The sequence below is a fragment of the Ochotona princeps genome, chromosome X (genome assembly GCF_030435755.1).
Source record: "Ochotona princeps isolate mOchPri1 chromosome X, mOchPri1.hap1, whole genome shotgun sequence".
NCBI lineage: Eukaryota > Metazoa > Chordata > Mammalia > Lagomorpha > Ochotonidae > Ochotona > Ochotona princeps.
The window spans coordinates 74,279,829-74,294,598 of record NC_080865.1 but is presented as its reverse complement, the minus strand read 5'-3'; the positions used below and the strand labels follow the sequence as shown (position 1 = coordinate 74,294,598).

General features: G+C 36.5%; 1 protein-coding gene across 2 annotated transcripts in view; it reads right to left on the bottom strand.

Moving 5' to 3' along the window:
- Window positions 1-14,770, bottom strand: part of PAK3 (p21 (RAC1) activated kinase 3) — a 276,680-nt gene that overhangs the window by 75,072 nt on the left and 186,838 nt on the right. For both annotated transcript variants that reach the window (XM_058658938.1, XM_004590198.2), the window contains one exon: window positions 3,225-3,325. In XM_058658938.1, coding sequence (XP_058514921.1) covers window positions 3,225-3,325 — 101 coding nt within the window. The remainder of the gene's footprint in view (window positions 1-3,224; window positions 3,326-14,770) is intronic.

The window sequence follows — 14,770 nt, the reverse complement described above, 5'->3', positions numbered from 1 at the left end:
AAACCAGTTTATCAATGAAATCTGACAAATTTGAACATATGCCGCAAGGATACCTAATCAGAAAGCCATCTTTTTACTCCTCAAATTGAGGCACTAATTCCAAAAGCTAGCTAATGGAGACCTAGGAGTCTGAGCATCAGAAGCAGGTGCACGTATCAATGCCTGACCATGTATACGATAACAACTAGATGTATATCAAGCTGGGGATTTGTCCAGTGTAGCTCAGGAGAATGGCAGCATGATATAACAGGCCAAGCATTTATCTTATCATAAGAAATGATCATTTATATCACTCATACCATTTTTCCCTCTGATTGACTTGAAGCGACCGTCACAGGTCTAGAGGTCTGGAAGGGGGAGTTCTGAAGTATTTGGGACAAAAATGGCAATATAAAGGGTAAGGACTTGTAATAATTTCATACCAAAAATCTCACCTCCCAACCTAAATTTAGACTTAGGGCCCAAATATGTGACCAGGTGTACATGCTTATATGGGCCAATTACCCATAGGGTAAATTACCAGGCAGCACACCAAATAAATGTCCAAGTATGCAAAGTAGTAAGCTCTTTTAGGACAAATGAACTAGACAATTTTACAAATTGTTCAAAATTCTACCTCAATCATGACAATAACAAAATTTAGTAATATGATCCCTCCATGCAGCAAATAACAAGCTGATATATTGCAGCAAGTAGGACCAATTCTAAATTCTACCAAGAAAATGGTTTTTAAAAATTTATCATTTGGCATCTTTAAAACTAATACACAGAGTAGTAAATGTTTACCACAGGTTAAGATAATTTGTAAAAATGTTTATGTTTTTTTGGATGTTAACTTTCATTTTAAAAAGATTTCTTTATCTTTATTTGAAAGGCAAATTTACAGAGAAAGTGGAGAAAGAGACGTCTTCTATCTGCTGGTTCACTCCCAAATGGCCTTCGACCATCCCCCATTGTTTTCCCAGCCCATTAGCAGGGAGCTTGTTGGGAAGCGGGGCAGTCAAGACGTGAACCAGTGCCCATATGGGATGCCAGTGTTACAGGCACAATATTAACCTGGCACTGGCTACAAGGTGATTTTTTAAAAAGGGAATTTGGCCCCTTTAAAAATAAGATATTAATAAATAATAACAAAAACATCAAAGTGATAATAAACTGCTTCCAGCTTCCAAGGTTAGCTTGTGTTGAACTATATATTCTATTTTCAATGGATTTCTAATTACTTCCAATCAGCTGTTTCATTTCAAAGGGGGCATTTAAGGAGTTGTTTGGTTTCAGTTCAGTTTTATCAGTCTCCCATGACTGGAAAAACTAAAGACTGCCCATTTATGTATACCACCTCACCCCTCTGATAGGTTCTTTGGTTTATAAATGTCTACAAGATGAAAATAGCTGTTGTAGCATTAGTAGGATTGTGGTGATTCATTTTCCTCATGTCCATTAGTAACAGAAAGAATAAATGTTGAGCTAAAAATCAAGAGATTTACCATCAGATATCAAGTAAGTTAGAAAAAGTAGTAAGACAAAACTTCAGGAAGGAACAAAAGCTTTACATGAAAACAGCAAGAAAAAGCTTCCTCTTTAGAAAACAGAAAGAAAGAAGACCAGAAAAGGAAAATATGGAATGGCAATGAAACATAAAAAGTTCGAAGAAGAACACAGAAAAAAAATGGATCAAAATTGGAAAGCTACAGCTCATAAAATTAAAACGGGAAGTATTACTAACTAAAACTTCGATAGTTTGAGGGTTTTTTCTTGCTTCAAATGTCACAGAAGTGATTACAATCTACTTGTTTATGATTTTAAAACAAAACCTTATATTTAGCTCATAATACTTATGTCTATATGGTGATAATGATGGTAGTAGTGTTCATAGTAAGGTTATAGTTCCTTTGTATATTACATGCAAAAATATTCTGATAAAATACTAAAGACTGGGCTCAATCTCCAGGATATCTAAATAATGTATTTGATTCCAATGATGAAATTGGTTAAATTTTACCTAATTCCTTATCTCAAATTTATTGATTACATTGTTTCTTAGCGTTCATTTTCACTTACTGCTGAGAATACAGAACTAATCATTTCATATCACTTTATATGGTCAATCCATTTACTTAGTTCCCATTTCATTCTCATAGTGCTTATATCCAGAACTGGAAAAATAATTTAGCTGTCAATTTAGTTCCTATAAATCAAATTAATTTGCTCTTTGTTTTTTTTAAAATTTATCATATGACGTAGTCTCCTCACTATCACATGTTATGAAATAAGAAGTTAACTGGTTAATAGCTACATTTCTTTGATTTAACAACCGAACAATTGATGATGATGGCTCTATCAAAGATTGTTTTTCTGAATGCATTCAATGTTGCTCATTATTTAGGATGCACATTTTGACTGAGTTCCTTACTGTTGTGGACAAGAGTAGGTAACCTTCCAGGAGACATAATTCTAAACATATCCTTGAGTTCAACCATTTAAAAAAATGATGTCAGATATAACAAAGTACAAAGTATTGATCACTACCAATACCCAAAACAAAGACTTGCTCTATAGCTACACTATTCATAGAGGGAATAAATATACACACACAACATACATACATATATGCACACCTACACACATATATGCATACACACATATCATAGGATCCCTAAAGAGCATACCTGATATATCTACCAATTTTTCTTTCTGAAACATATGGCTTGGTGTTCTAAATTTTTACAAAATACACATGCCAATAATTCTAATAATAAGTCAGTGTTTGGAGTAAATGGAAAAACAGGTCAACTTCAAGGGCAGTTTTGGTTAGTGTGATTAGCTCATCTGGGCATTCCAGTTTACATAAAAAGCCTGATTTTATTCACGTAAGTTGTCTTCCCTAGTGATGCCTCTTGCGTTCACTTCACATGATAAAGAACAGGCTCAGGCAAGGTCTCCCTACCATTATTACACTATCTGTGCTGTGGTAAGCAAATATTTTCAATGAAGGTGAAGAATATACAGTGATCAGACATTTGTGTTAAGATGGATCAGTTTATTTGCCAATGTTGTTGCGACCTTGTACTTCCATCTATGATTGTCTAGGTAAAGTCAATCTTGTTAGGAATCATCAGACACATCAAATTTGATATTTTGGGATGTGGAGGTTTTGGGTTGAATTCTGTTTTCATAAATGAAGCTTCTCATGGCTTGCAATGCAAAATGAGGGGCTTACTTACAGTGAATTCCCCGGTGACTGCATCAAACCCCACATGAATGGTATGCTCAAAGTCTGAAGGAAGAGAGATCTCTGGGCGTTCTTTCTCCTTCTTCTTATTGGCTAAAGGCAAAATGTTAAGATGCATTTATTTGGGGTACAATTTTGGTGTCTAAAAATTATACAAGTAGTTCAGCAAAATAATTCCAAAGTTGAAAGACAATTGGTTCCAACACAATTTTAGCAATATGTAACTCCAGAAATTCCTATTTGCAAAAAAAAAATGCAGATAAGTTTGAGAAAAATAGTTATACTCAATTAACTCCCAAATACATTTTAAAAAAACTTAATTCAAGCCATATTGTGCCCTTTACCAGTGTAACGGTGTAACCATCAGGTGTCTAATTACGTATAGCTGGCTTTGCTGGTTGAAATACTGCTTACTAAAGAAGAAATTCATTATATTCCAGTCAAGCTAAGGCATACTTTAAGAAAGAAAGCATATTTTTTTTCTCACTCTTTTTATGGTCCTGAAAGATTTCCCTGCACTCCCTCCCCATTACCGGTTAACATAGCGTATTGAGGGTATAGTATGTTTTACAGTTTTACGATGTAGATCTTAAATATTCTGACATTAATTGTTGGTTTATAGATTATATCGCGTTATCTTATTGCATGAACTGTAATGCTGCATCAAGGTGGAGGAATCCACCAGGGGGGAGGGGAGGGAGAGGGGTGGGGGGATTCCCAGAGCCTATGAAACTGTCACATAATGCTAAATATTAATAAAAATATAAAAAAAGAAAGAAAGCATAAAAAAGCACTTGAATCAATTAAAATGTCATGAATTGTTCCATGTCAACTTTACCTAAAGATCAAGTAGCTGAAACTTCATGAATTTACATGTTTACATCACACAAGTTCTGTAAATAGACTCAGTCTTTTTTCAATAAGGATACTACTGCAAATAAATGACAGTTACAAATTTTTCTTCACAATTAAAACATTTAAAATAATTTCACACCTTGCAAACCTTATGAATTGGTATTTTCTACTGAATCGCCTTTTATTTAGTTCTTAGAAATGTCAAACCAGTCCTGCGGAATAGTCTTTCTAGTGTGCAGCTCTTTTTTATATGTCCCTATTGCAGTCTATTAGCTATTGAAAATCATTGCTCTTCTCAAGTTGCACATTTTTCATAGTGACGAAATTAAGAATAAATGTATTGATAGTTAATAAGTCAAAAGCCTTTAAAGATGTAATCATTAGAGAAATTAAACTAGGAACTATAATTATATTGCTTTATCTGGAAATAGCTCCCAGGAGAACATTAGTGTGGAAATGTTCTAAAACAGCATCTTACATCGGAGATCATCAGCAGATTTGAGCATATACGTCTAAAACTACATTTTACACTGGAAAAAATAATACACTCTTAATACTGGACAAGTCAGCATGAGCCAGATTTATCCAGCTGGAACTAGCCAGATTCAGAATTGCCAGTGTGGCCAAGTTAGAACACACTGATTCATATAGATATTCCCTTAACCTCAATTACACACAATAGACAATCATAGATGGATCATAGGTTTTCTCAGTTACACATGCTACATTTTAATTTAGAAAACCTTCCTGTTCAAATGCTATTCTTACCTCTTATTTCTCTTTCTATCCTGTCACGACTCCATTTCTCAAACGAAAGGACAGAATATGGGATGAAAAATAAATTCAAGTGATGATGGAAACTGCACAGGATCAAGAAAAGACAGTTTATGGAAAAGGGCAAGAGCTACTCAAGCCTTTGGCTTGTTGCGGAACACAATTAGGACTAATTTTTCAAAAAGTATGAAAACTTTTTAATAATATGTGGAAAATTCATATTATGAAAAAACTACACTTTAAAAAAAGATTCAGTTGGGCTCGGCAGCATGGCCTAGTGGCTAAGGTCCTTGCCTTGATCCCATATGGCCGCTGGTTCTAATCCTGGCAGCTCCACTTCCTCTCTATCTCTCCTCCTCTCAATATATCTGACTTTGTAATAAAAATAAAATAAATCTTAAAAAAAAAAAAAAAAAAAAAGATTCAGTTATTTTTATTGGAAAGACAGATTTACAGAAAGAAAAACAGACAGAAAGATCTTTCTTTCCACGGTTCACTTTCCAAGTGTCTATAACAGCTGTAGCTGAGTTGATCTGAAGCCAGGAGCCAGGAGCTTCTCCTTCCAGGGTCCCAAGGCTTTGGTTCATCCTCTATTGTTTTCCCAGGCCACAAGCATAAGCTGGGTGAGAATTGGAGCAGCTGGGACGGGAAGGGGAACAGCTGGGATATGAAGCAACACTTTTTAAGAGATCCCAGTGCTTGCAAGTTGAGGAATTTAGACACTGAGCTATTAAACTAGGCCACAAATGGACTTTTTAAAATTTACTTATTTGAAGACAGAGCAATATTTTCTATCTACTAATATATTCTCCAAATGGCTGCAACAGCCAGGGCTGAGACAGTCTGAAGCCAAGAGACAACTCCATCAGGTACCCCACATGGGTGGCAGGGGCTTGAGTCATCTGTCACTGATTTCCCAGGAGTGGAAGTGTAGCAGCTGGGACTTGAACCTACACTCATATGGGAAGCTGCTGTTGCAAGTGACAGCTCAACTTGCTTTGTCACAATGTCAGATTCCTATGCACTGGTTTAAAAAGCAATTGCACCAGAGTAAACTTCACGTATTAATTCAGGTTTCCATAAACTTTTTGAAGTATATTTCTATATGCCATCTAACTTCCTCAATCTAGATCTTATTTTTGTAAATTTGATTTTTAAAAATTATTTTCCATGATACAGTTTTGCTGATAGAAGTGTTCATCCTTCTCACATTTCCCCCTCCAGATATTTCTCTTCATATTATCACAGTAGTGTATAGTCCCTTAGTAACAGTTTCAAGTTCAATTTTTTGACATTTAAATGTGTATGGCTTACTGATACATGAGAAAAATGCACAGGCACCCTCACTATTAGGGAAATGCAAATAAAAACTACATGGAGGTTCCATCTAACTCTAGTGAGAATAGTCCACATGTAGACATTAACAACCAACATCTGCTGGCATGGATGTGGGGATAAATGTTCCTTACTCCACTGCTGGTGGGATTGTAGGCTACTGCAGCCACTTATGGAAGTCAGTATGTAGAACATTCAGACAACTGAAAATCGGTCTACTGTATGATCCATCTATCCCACTCCTGGGAATATATGAAAATGAAATGAAATCTGCATACAAAACAATGACTCACAACCCTATATTTATAGCAGCACAATCCACAATAAAGAAGACATGGAAACAACACAGATTTCATTTTTACCTATTGAATGTTATCTTACTGAACAGCAGGGTTTTAAACATTTATGTTGATGCCCCTACTTTACATACATATCTGTGTACTTTAGCTATCATTTATACTTATTCAACTACTATTTTTATTTGTACAGAAATGTAAACAAAACAGTATTCTGTTCTTACCATTCTACTGTAGGTATCCTATTTCTTATTTTTCCCCCCTCAATCTGCCTTTCATGTTGGACATGGCTAATCACATCTTTTTTTTTTTTCACTTGACTTTCCTCCTCCCACAGTTCTCTTTCTTTATTTCATTGTCATTGTTCCTTTTCCTTCTACCTTTCCTAGTACAGTGTTTGGCCCTTTATAATCCCTTTTCTACATTACTTCCTCTTGGATTACACCCACTCCCAGATAGTAGTCAATGTCAGATATTTAATTCCCTGATCGGTGATTGGCAGAAACAAATAAAAAAAACTGGGATCCAATACTTTGTGTAATTGGGAGGAAGGCTCTTTTCAGATTAAATTAATAGAATATTATAAACTAAAAAAAATTATTGGGGCCCCTTCCAGAGCATTGGAAGAGTCCTGGACTCCCCACTCAGAGTCCCTACCTAAGCATCTATCTACAGATTCTTAAATCACTTCCCATCCATAGCTTCCACAGCCAACAAATAACATCCCTCACTTCGCTGTTAGTGTTGGCCTCATATATGCAGCATATTGACTTCGATGTGAACATTCCATTTGGGTGTAGTTATGCATAGAACTGGCCTAATGGAATTTCCCAAGAAGATTATTTGTCAGTCCTTAACAAGCCTTGTCTTCATTCAGATGCAGAAATCACAATTCCATTCTTTCTCAGTATTCCTTATCTTAATGAAATGAAACCACTAACTACCCAGATTATAGAAGGATTATGGCTTTGGCTGACTCCTCCTTTTGAAGGCTTTAACCATTAAAGATTATGATCGCACTCTCCAATAGGCAATTCAAATAAATTAATATTAAACCAGACAATGATAATGAAAGTCAGTAAGTTCTGCTGCTGCGATGCTACTCAATTTGAGTGAATTTTTCACTATATATTCACAATAAAAAGGTTTCCAAATTTTGGGCACTCCTTATTTGCTTGATGTCATAAGCACATAAGCACTGTGCATTCTGGATAAACTGCCCAAACCAGGACTTTGAGAGTAAATTTAATTTCTTTACTTATTTCTATTTAATTGTTCACCAAATTCTCTCTTATCTTTTTAATTTGTCTTGAATCCATCTCTTCCTTTTATCTCTGAGAACCAGTCCAAGGTATCAGCATTTATCACTTACTCTCTCTGGTTACAATTTTGTCCAAATTCATTTTTCCTGTCTGTGGCCAAATCACACTTTTGCCTTTAAGATCCTTAAATTGCCTATGAAAGCTCATGGTCCTTAGCAATGATAATCAGAAGGAGTGTGTGATCCATTTTTAGCATACCTCTCCAGCCTATATTCTTGTCATGGATGTATCAATACTCATTTGATGCACTTAGAACAGCCAAAATTTCTCTTACTTTCAAGCTTTTGTACATACTGGACAGGGGCCTGGTAAGACTTAATTTTCACTCCCAACTGTGTGTGGAGCACTTCCATTACTTCTCATTCTTGAAGACTCTCTCTCGGCATTCCTCTCCTTTGGCAAATGTTTTCCTGTCCTCCTTCAAAGGACATTTCCCCATAGAACTACAATGTATATATATCGAACATAACACTTATCATTACTGGATTTTTTTCTTTACATACCTATCTCCATAGCTAATCCTGAAGCCTTGGGACCCTGCTCTCGAATGGGAGATCCAGAAGAAGCTCCTGGTTCCTGGCTTCGGGTCAGCTCAGCTCTGACCATTGCAGTCACTGGGCAGTGAACCAGTGGATGGAAGATCTTTCTCTATCTTGTTCTCTCTTCATATCTGCCTTTCCAATAAAAAAATTAGATAAATCTTTTAAAAATTCATTGCCCAGGTTTCATCTTTAGAAATCCTGATAAGTAGTTTCTGGTTGAGCTCCAGGTACTGATATTTGATGCAAACTGAGCAGATTATTCTAATGGGCAACCTTGGTTGATGAGACAGGTCTAGAAAGCTACAGAATAAATTATAGAACTGGAAGGGAGGTGGAGGTCATTGGAGTTGAAGGAGATTAAACTTGACATGGCAACCTAGACTTCCTCAGCTCTCACTGTCAAAATCATAACAATGACTCCCACAAATCACAAATTGAACTCTTGAACTAAGAGCCACATTTTAATCATTAAAATCAATGATCTCTTTGCCATAATGATGTTCATGGTCAAGTGTTTCTTGCAAACTAATTCCTTCCCATCTCCCTCCCAGTGTTTCCTAGGGTCTATGTCTACATTTCTGGATTTTCTCAGTCTCATTCACAACAGTCTCTATTACCTCTGTAAATGGTATGTCTCTCCCTAGGAACTGTCCTAGATCCTTATCTTTTTCTATACTTGTCTCAGGCTATGACATCTACATGCTTTGTTTCAGCTACCATCTACACGAGTGAGTTCCCATCTACAACTCTCTAACCCTGACCTCTCTGCTGTATTCCAGTCCCTATGTAATTAACTTTCAATTTCATTATCCCATAGATCCCCACACTATTTTCAAAAGTAAGTTAACACTCCACTCTCTTTCCCTACCCCCAATAAAACAAACACCCAACTCCTCCATTGTCTCCTATCTCCTCCTGTTACCATCTAATTAGCAGTCTTGCTCTGGTAATTCATCCTTGAAAATATTCTTACACAGAAGACATGAACAGTCTGACTCCTCTTTTCATACAACACTTCCCCCATCCATTTTTCCTCCTCTGACTACAGTGATATTTTGAAACACAAATCTGATATCCTTCCTTGGCTTCAATGTACTCTGGTTGCCTTGAGAATCATATTTAGTCTTTAGCATGATATGCACAAAAGGAATTTTCAAAAAAGCTCATAGAAAACAAAACATGTACAAAAAGGATGATTTCATAATATATTTATGTCTTAATTTCTTAATTTCTTTGAGGTATCCTCATGAAAATTCTTCAAGATTTGAAACCCTATTACATCCTTATTTTCACATTCTACCCCTTTGTCAGTCCCACTCTATTCATGAGCTATTCTGAACCTCTTGTTGGATTCATAGAAACTCAACTAATAGTGTATTATGTCTACTGCTTTCATGATGACTACCCATAATGCCTCTTAGTTTTTTTATAACTTGCTCTACTCTTTAAGAATACCCTCAGTTCAGGGGTCACTTTCTCCAGGAAGCCTTCACTAACTACTCTTTTCAGGCTTGGACAGATCGTCTTCTTCAATATTTACTTCTGCTGTACTTACTATGTTGAACTCTGATCGCTAACCTGTTTCTGTGTCCCTTAACAGACCATCAGAATCCATCCTGTATAGTACTTGATAAACTATTTAATAAGTGAATGAACAAATAAATGAGCGGATGAATGAAAGATCTTTTTTGTATGAAATGAGACCCAATGTATGGAGACAGTCTATGATTATTTGCTACTGTAAGTTTATGGATGTGGAGACATTGACAAGAAGGCTGGCAGTGGCAGGCATTTTTTAGATTGCTTTTGTAGTTAAAATTGTTTTTCTGGGGTTGAGGCTGTTGTTGTGCCCCTCTCCCCAGTAACTGGAATGACTATTTACATTTTCAAGTATACCTCTTGTCAGGTATCACTTTGGGCCCAATGGCATTTGTTGGAAACATAGCTGGATAGCGTTCAAAGTTCAGAAAATAAATTAATTCCTGCCAAGAGGGACTCACGGGACAATGCTATGTCTGCTTTCTGAAACCGCCTTATAAAATGCCACCTGGGTCTTCCTGGTTGTATTTATTTCATTTGTTATTATCCCCTAAAATCTGACAGTTTTGTTGATCCTTCTTATTTGGATGCTATATAGTCATGCCCAGAATTATTTTTAGGGTTGTCTCTAGCTCCTCGGAAGCAGAACATGCAGGAAAAGGAAAGGCATAACAGAAGACAGAGAAAAGCTTCCACATATTAAATTAACCGAAAAGCATAAAACACTACATATTTTTCAAGGCAATTGAAAGCATAAAAAATGTTATGTTACAGCATATAACTTAAAAGAACATTTAAAGTCCCATTCATATAGAAAACTAAACCACAAAATTTTATATAAAGCACACTTTTAAATGCAGAAATAATGTTTTCAAAAGGAAATAAACACATAGGCTGGCTAGTTTTCTGAGGCAAGTATTTCACAAACAACACCCTGAGCAATGACTCCATCCCTTCTACTATCTCAGCTCCCTTTGCTTTGAGTCAATCAGTGGGTCAGTTAACAAAATATACATTGAACTGTGGATCAGTATAGTGACAAGTTATTTTGGGTGATTCATTAAGAACTTAGTAATATCCTAAACTCGCAATCTAATCGTGGAAATAAGCTTAAGATACAAGCAATGGGCAAGCAATACTACCAAAGAAAATCAACTGCTAAGTTGGGAAGAGTAGAACATGAATGCTGTAGCCTTTTTAATGAAAAGAATACCTTGAGAATAGGATGCTGGACCTCTGCCATTGTTCAAATCTACAATGTCAGGATATACTTAAATAGCAGAATGATGGACTTATGATGGACTTATGACTGCAGTTGAAGGACTGTATTATTGCAATAAGATAAGGGAAATCAGAAGGGAAGAAGGAGTTTGGAAAGGGGAGAAGGAAAATCCCAGAGTCTGTGGAATGATATCATATTTTTTAAAAGAAATTAAATAATATTAAAGGCTATAACAAAGGTAAAAGCAAAAAAAAAAAAAAAGAAAATGCTGCAAATATTTACCTTGGATGTTGTGAAATCATATCAATATATTAAATATTGAAGTGTTTTTAATTTGTTTTGTTTTTACCAGTAAAGAGACCCTTGCAGTTTTTTTTTTTCTTTTTTAAAAAGAATATCACTGTGGTAGGCAGTCAGGACTTATAGGAGGAGTCAGGACTACAGCGATGGCCCTTAGAGACTGGTTAGGCAGAAAAGGATGAGGCCTATGAAGTGGGAAGGACAGTACAGAGAAAAACTTAGAAGTGTATGGAGCATATGGATGAGGAAGTAAGATGACAAAAGAGTATAATGAATATGGAAGAGTCTTGGGGGTCAGATGAGAAAGAGATGAATTTGGAGGTAGTGAGAGAGCGTTTCAAGTAAGCTACATATGGTGAAGGCAAACGTACCATGCAGGGGCAACCTGTACAATGCTTGCTGCTGTTCTTTCAGTTGAGGAGAACAATGAGTGTACAATGGGAGGACCTGTCTATTGCTGTATCTGTGGCTTCTAAACTCCCTTCTTGTGCATTGTCTGTCGAATCTCTCTCTGGCTGTGTGTGTGTGTGTGTGTGTGTGTGTGTGTGTGTGAGTGATTTCTGCAATTAGAATGATAATTACTAATGGCAGAGAACCCTTAGATACTTGTAGAGTCTCCCTTATAATATTTAGTACAAAAGCAGGCACAGTCTTTTTCTGAGTGAGAACTATAAGCAGATAAACACAGGCTGCACATTTTGACTTTTAAATTGAGGTAGATAATAAATTGGATCTTTGTTTAAAATCAGTATGCAGCTCACTTTCATGCATGGATTGTTTGCAAATGTGTCTCTTCCTGTGATCTTCCCAAGAAGTCTTTTGGGATAAAGTAGATTGACTAAAAACCTCTTGTTAGAAGACTTGTACTAGAGTTGTGGGGGTGGAGGCCCTTCTGAGAGGTACCCCTAGATTAACACCAGAAACTCCCCTTCCTTCTCCCAGCACTTAGTCCTGCCTGCCATGCCCAGGTGCTCTCTGTATTGATTCACTATCATGTATTCCCTAAGTCAAACAACCTATGCAGACAATACAGGTTATTTCTGGCAGCAGCTGTGGGATGGCTGGGTTACAGGTCCGTCATACTAAAGGGACTACATCTAATGTCAATATTCCCGAGCTTTGCTCTAGAAAGCCATATTTGGAAGATACAGAAGTATTTTCAAGGGCCCATACATACTCTACAGATGATTGCCTTAATTTTTCCAGTGGCATTTGGTGATTCATTGCTTTTCTGAAATCACTAACAGGTTGTTAGTGTTCCACAAGGAACATTTACAAAATGTTGCCTTCATAACTTGTGAAGATTAAGCTGCCTTAGTATCTATTTAACTAAAAATAAAGTAAGTACTCAAGTTGTTGTCTTCATTAAAAAAAAAGAAAAAGAAAATGTCATTCACAGTCAGTGTCATGGCTTAGCAGGAAAATCTGCCATCTCATAAGGATGCCAGTTCAAGTCCTGGCTGCTCCGCTTCCAATTCAGATCCCTGCTAATGTGACTGGGAAACAACAGAGGATTGTTTAAGTGCTTGGTCTCCTGCACTCATGTGGGAGACCCAGAAGTAGCTCCTGGCTTTAACCTGACTCAGCCTTGGCTGATGTGGCCTTTTGGGGAGTGAATCACGGGATGAAAGAGTTCTTCTCTGTCTTTCCCTCTCTCTCTTTATAACTGCCTTTTCAATAAAATATATTTTTTAAATATTCCATTCTATTTTACCACCTGATTTGTGGATCACAGATCACATTGTGTCATACCCCCATAAGGAAGCATGCTGAAACCTGCTTTATACTTGGGCAAGGGTATGTGTACTAGCATAGTCCTTCCTAGGCTTCTGCAGGTGGTATCAGTAAGGTAGTGGTCATTTTCAGAGCACTGGTCCCAGAGACCATTGTACAAAGGTCTCTATCACATTTGCTATATCAACAAATATCTTGTTTCAGGACAGCTAGTGATAGGGGAGCAACAGGAATTTTTTATCATTGGACTTACAAGATGTATAGTTTCCCTCACTTAGGGAAGCGATTAATTCTCTAGTTTTCAACTAATTCTTTAATAGAATGTCATTATGCAGGCTTCCAAATTTATTTTTTCCATCAGAAGTATGTAAGAGTACTATGTGGTATCTACAATGTAAAGAAAGATTTTTACTCTTTGCTTTAAGTTTTTAAGGAAATTGCAGTGCAAGATTGTACAATATTTAAAAACAGATTGCACACTAACATATATTTCTGGCTTAAATATAGTATCACAGGTAAAATGCATAGTAATTTTGAACAGAAAAGGAGAGTGGTTATCAAATGAAGTGGTCCCAAATCTGCTTTAAATGGTAGATTATGACTGGATCTAATGAGAGGGATGGATGAAGTAACTCATTGTTCTATTTTAATATAGTTATTTGATATTTCTATTTAATAAGAATCAGGTATCATTTTTACATACAATAACAATGATTTGAAAATTCTCCAAGTAAGCCAGGAATGGGTGGGTGATAATGATTTCTTATAATTGCAGGTCACTTCCTGTTAGAAAGGTAGGCTCAGGAACTTGTGAAGGTGTAATTACTGTCATAACTGCTGATCCATCTTGGTTTCAATTGCTTCTGTGACAATTCTATTTTTGTGCATTCCATTGGTTAAAATATGTCTTATATACATATTATGTTATTCTCACTTTATGGCAAGCCGTAAAGTCATTTTGCCTTTCTGAAATTTCAAGTCTTCCTATTAAAATGGGGGAGAATCTCTGTCTCATCTCCACAGAAAGATGAAAGAAAGTAATTGATATGAAAGTTCTTTGAACATTGTAACAACTGTAACATCCTTTGAGAGGTTACTCTCTATCAATAAATGAGGTAATAAGTGAGCTTTTGCTGGAGAATTGAGCAATCTGCTGGTTTCTAAACCCATTACTTCATCCTGTAGGTTATGTCCTTGGAAACGTAACTACTAAGAATGAGGATTAAACTAGACTGTTTCAAATATTTACTGCTCTTGTATAGATATATTATGTAATGATATAATTACTTATACTAGCAGATCTCAGAAACATACAGATAAGAAGATCCATGTTGGAAACTCCATTCTCCTCTCTTCAGTTACAACATACTTATTTTCTGAGTGGTCAGCAGTGAAGCATATCAGATTAAACCTCCACTTGCAGTGCCAGCATCTCATATGGGCACCAGTTCAAGTCCCAGCTGCTCTATTTCCAGTCCAGCTCCCTGCTAACAGCCTGGTAAAGCAGTGGAGGACAGCTCAAGTGCTTGAGTCCCTGCACCCACAAGAAAGACCCTGGAGATGCTCCTGGCTCCCGGCTTCAGACTAGCTCAGCTACAGCCATTACAGCCATTTGGGGC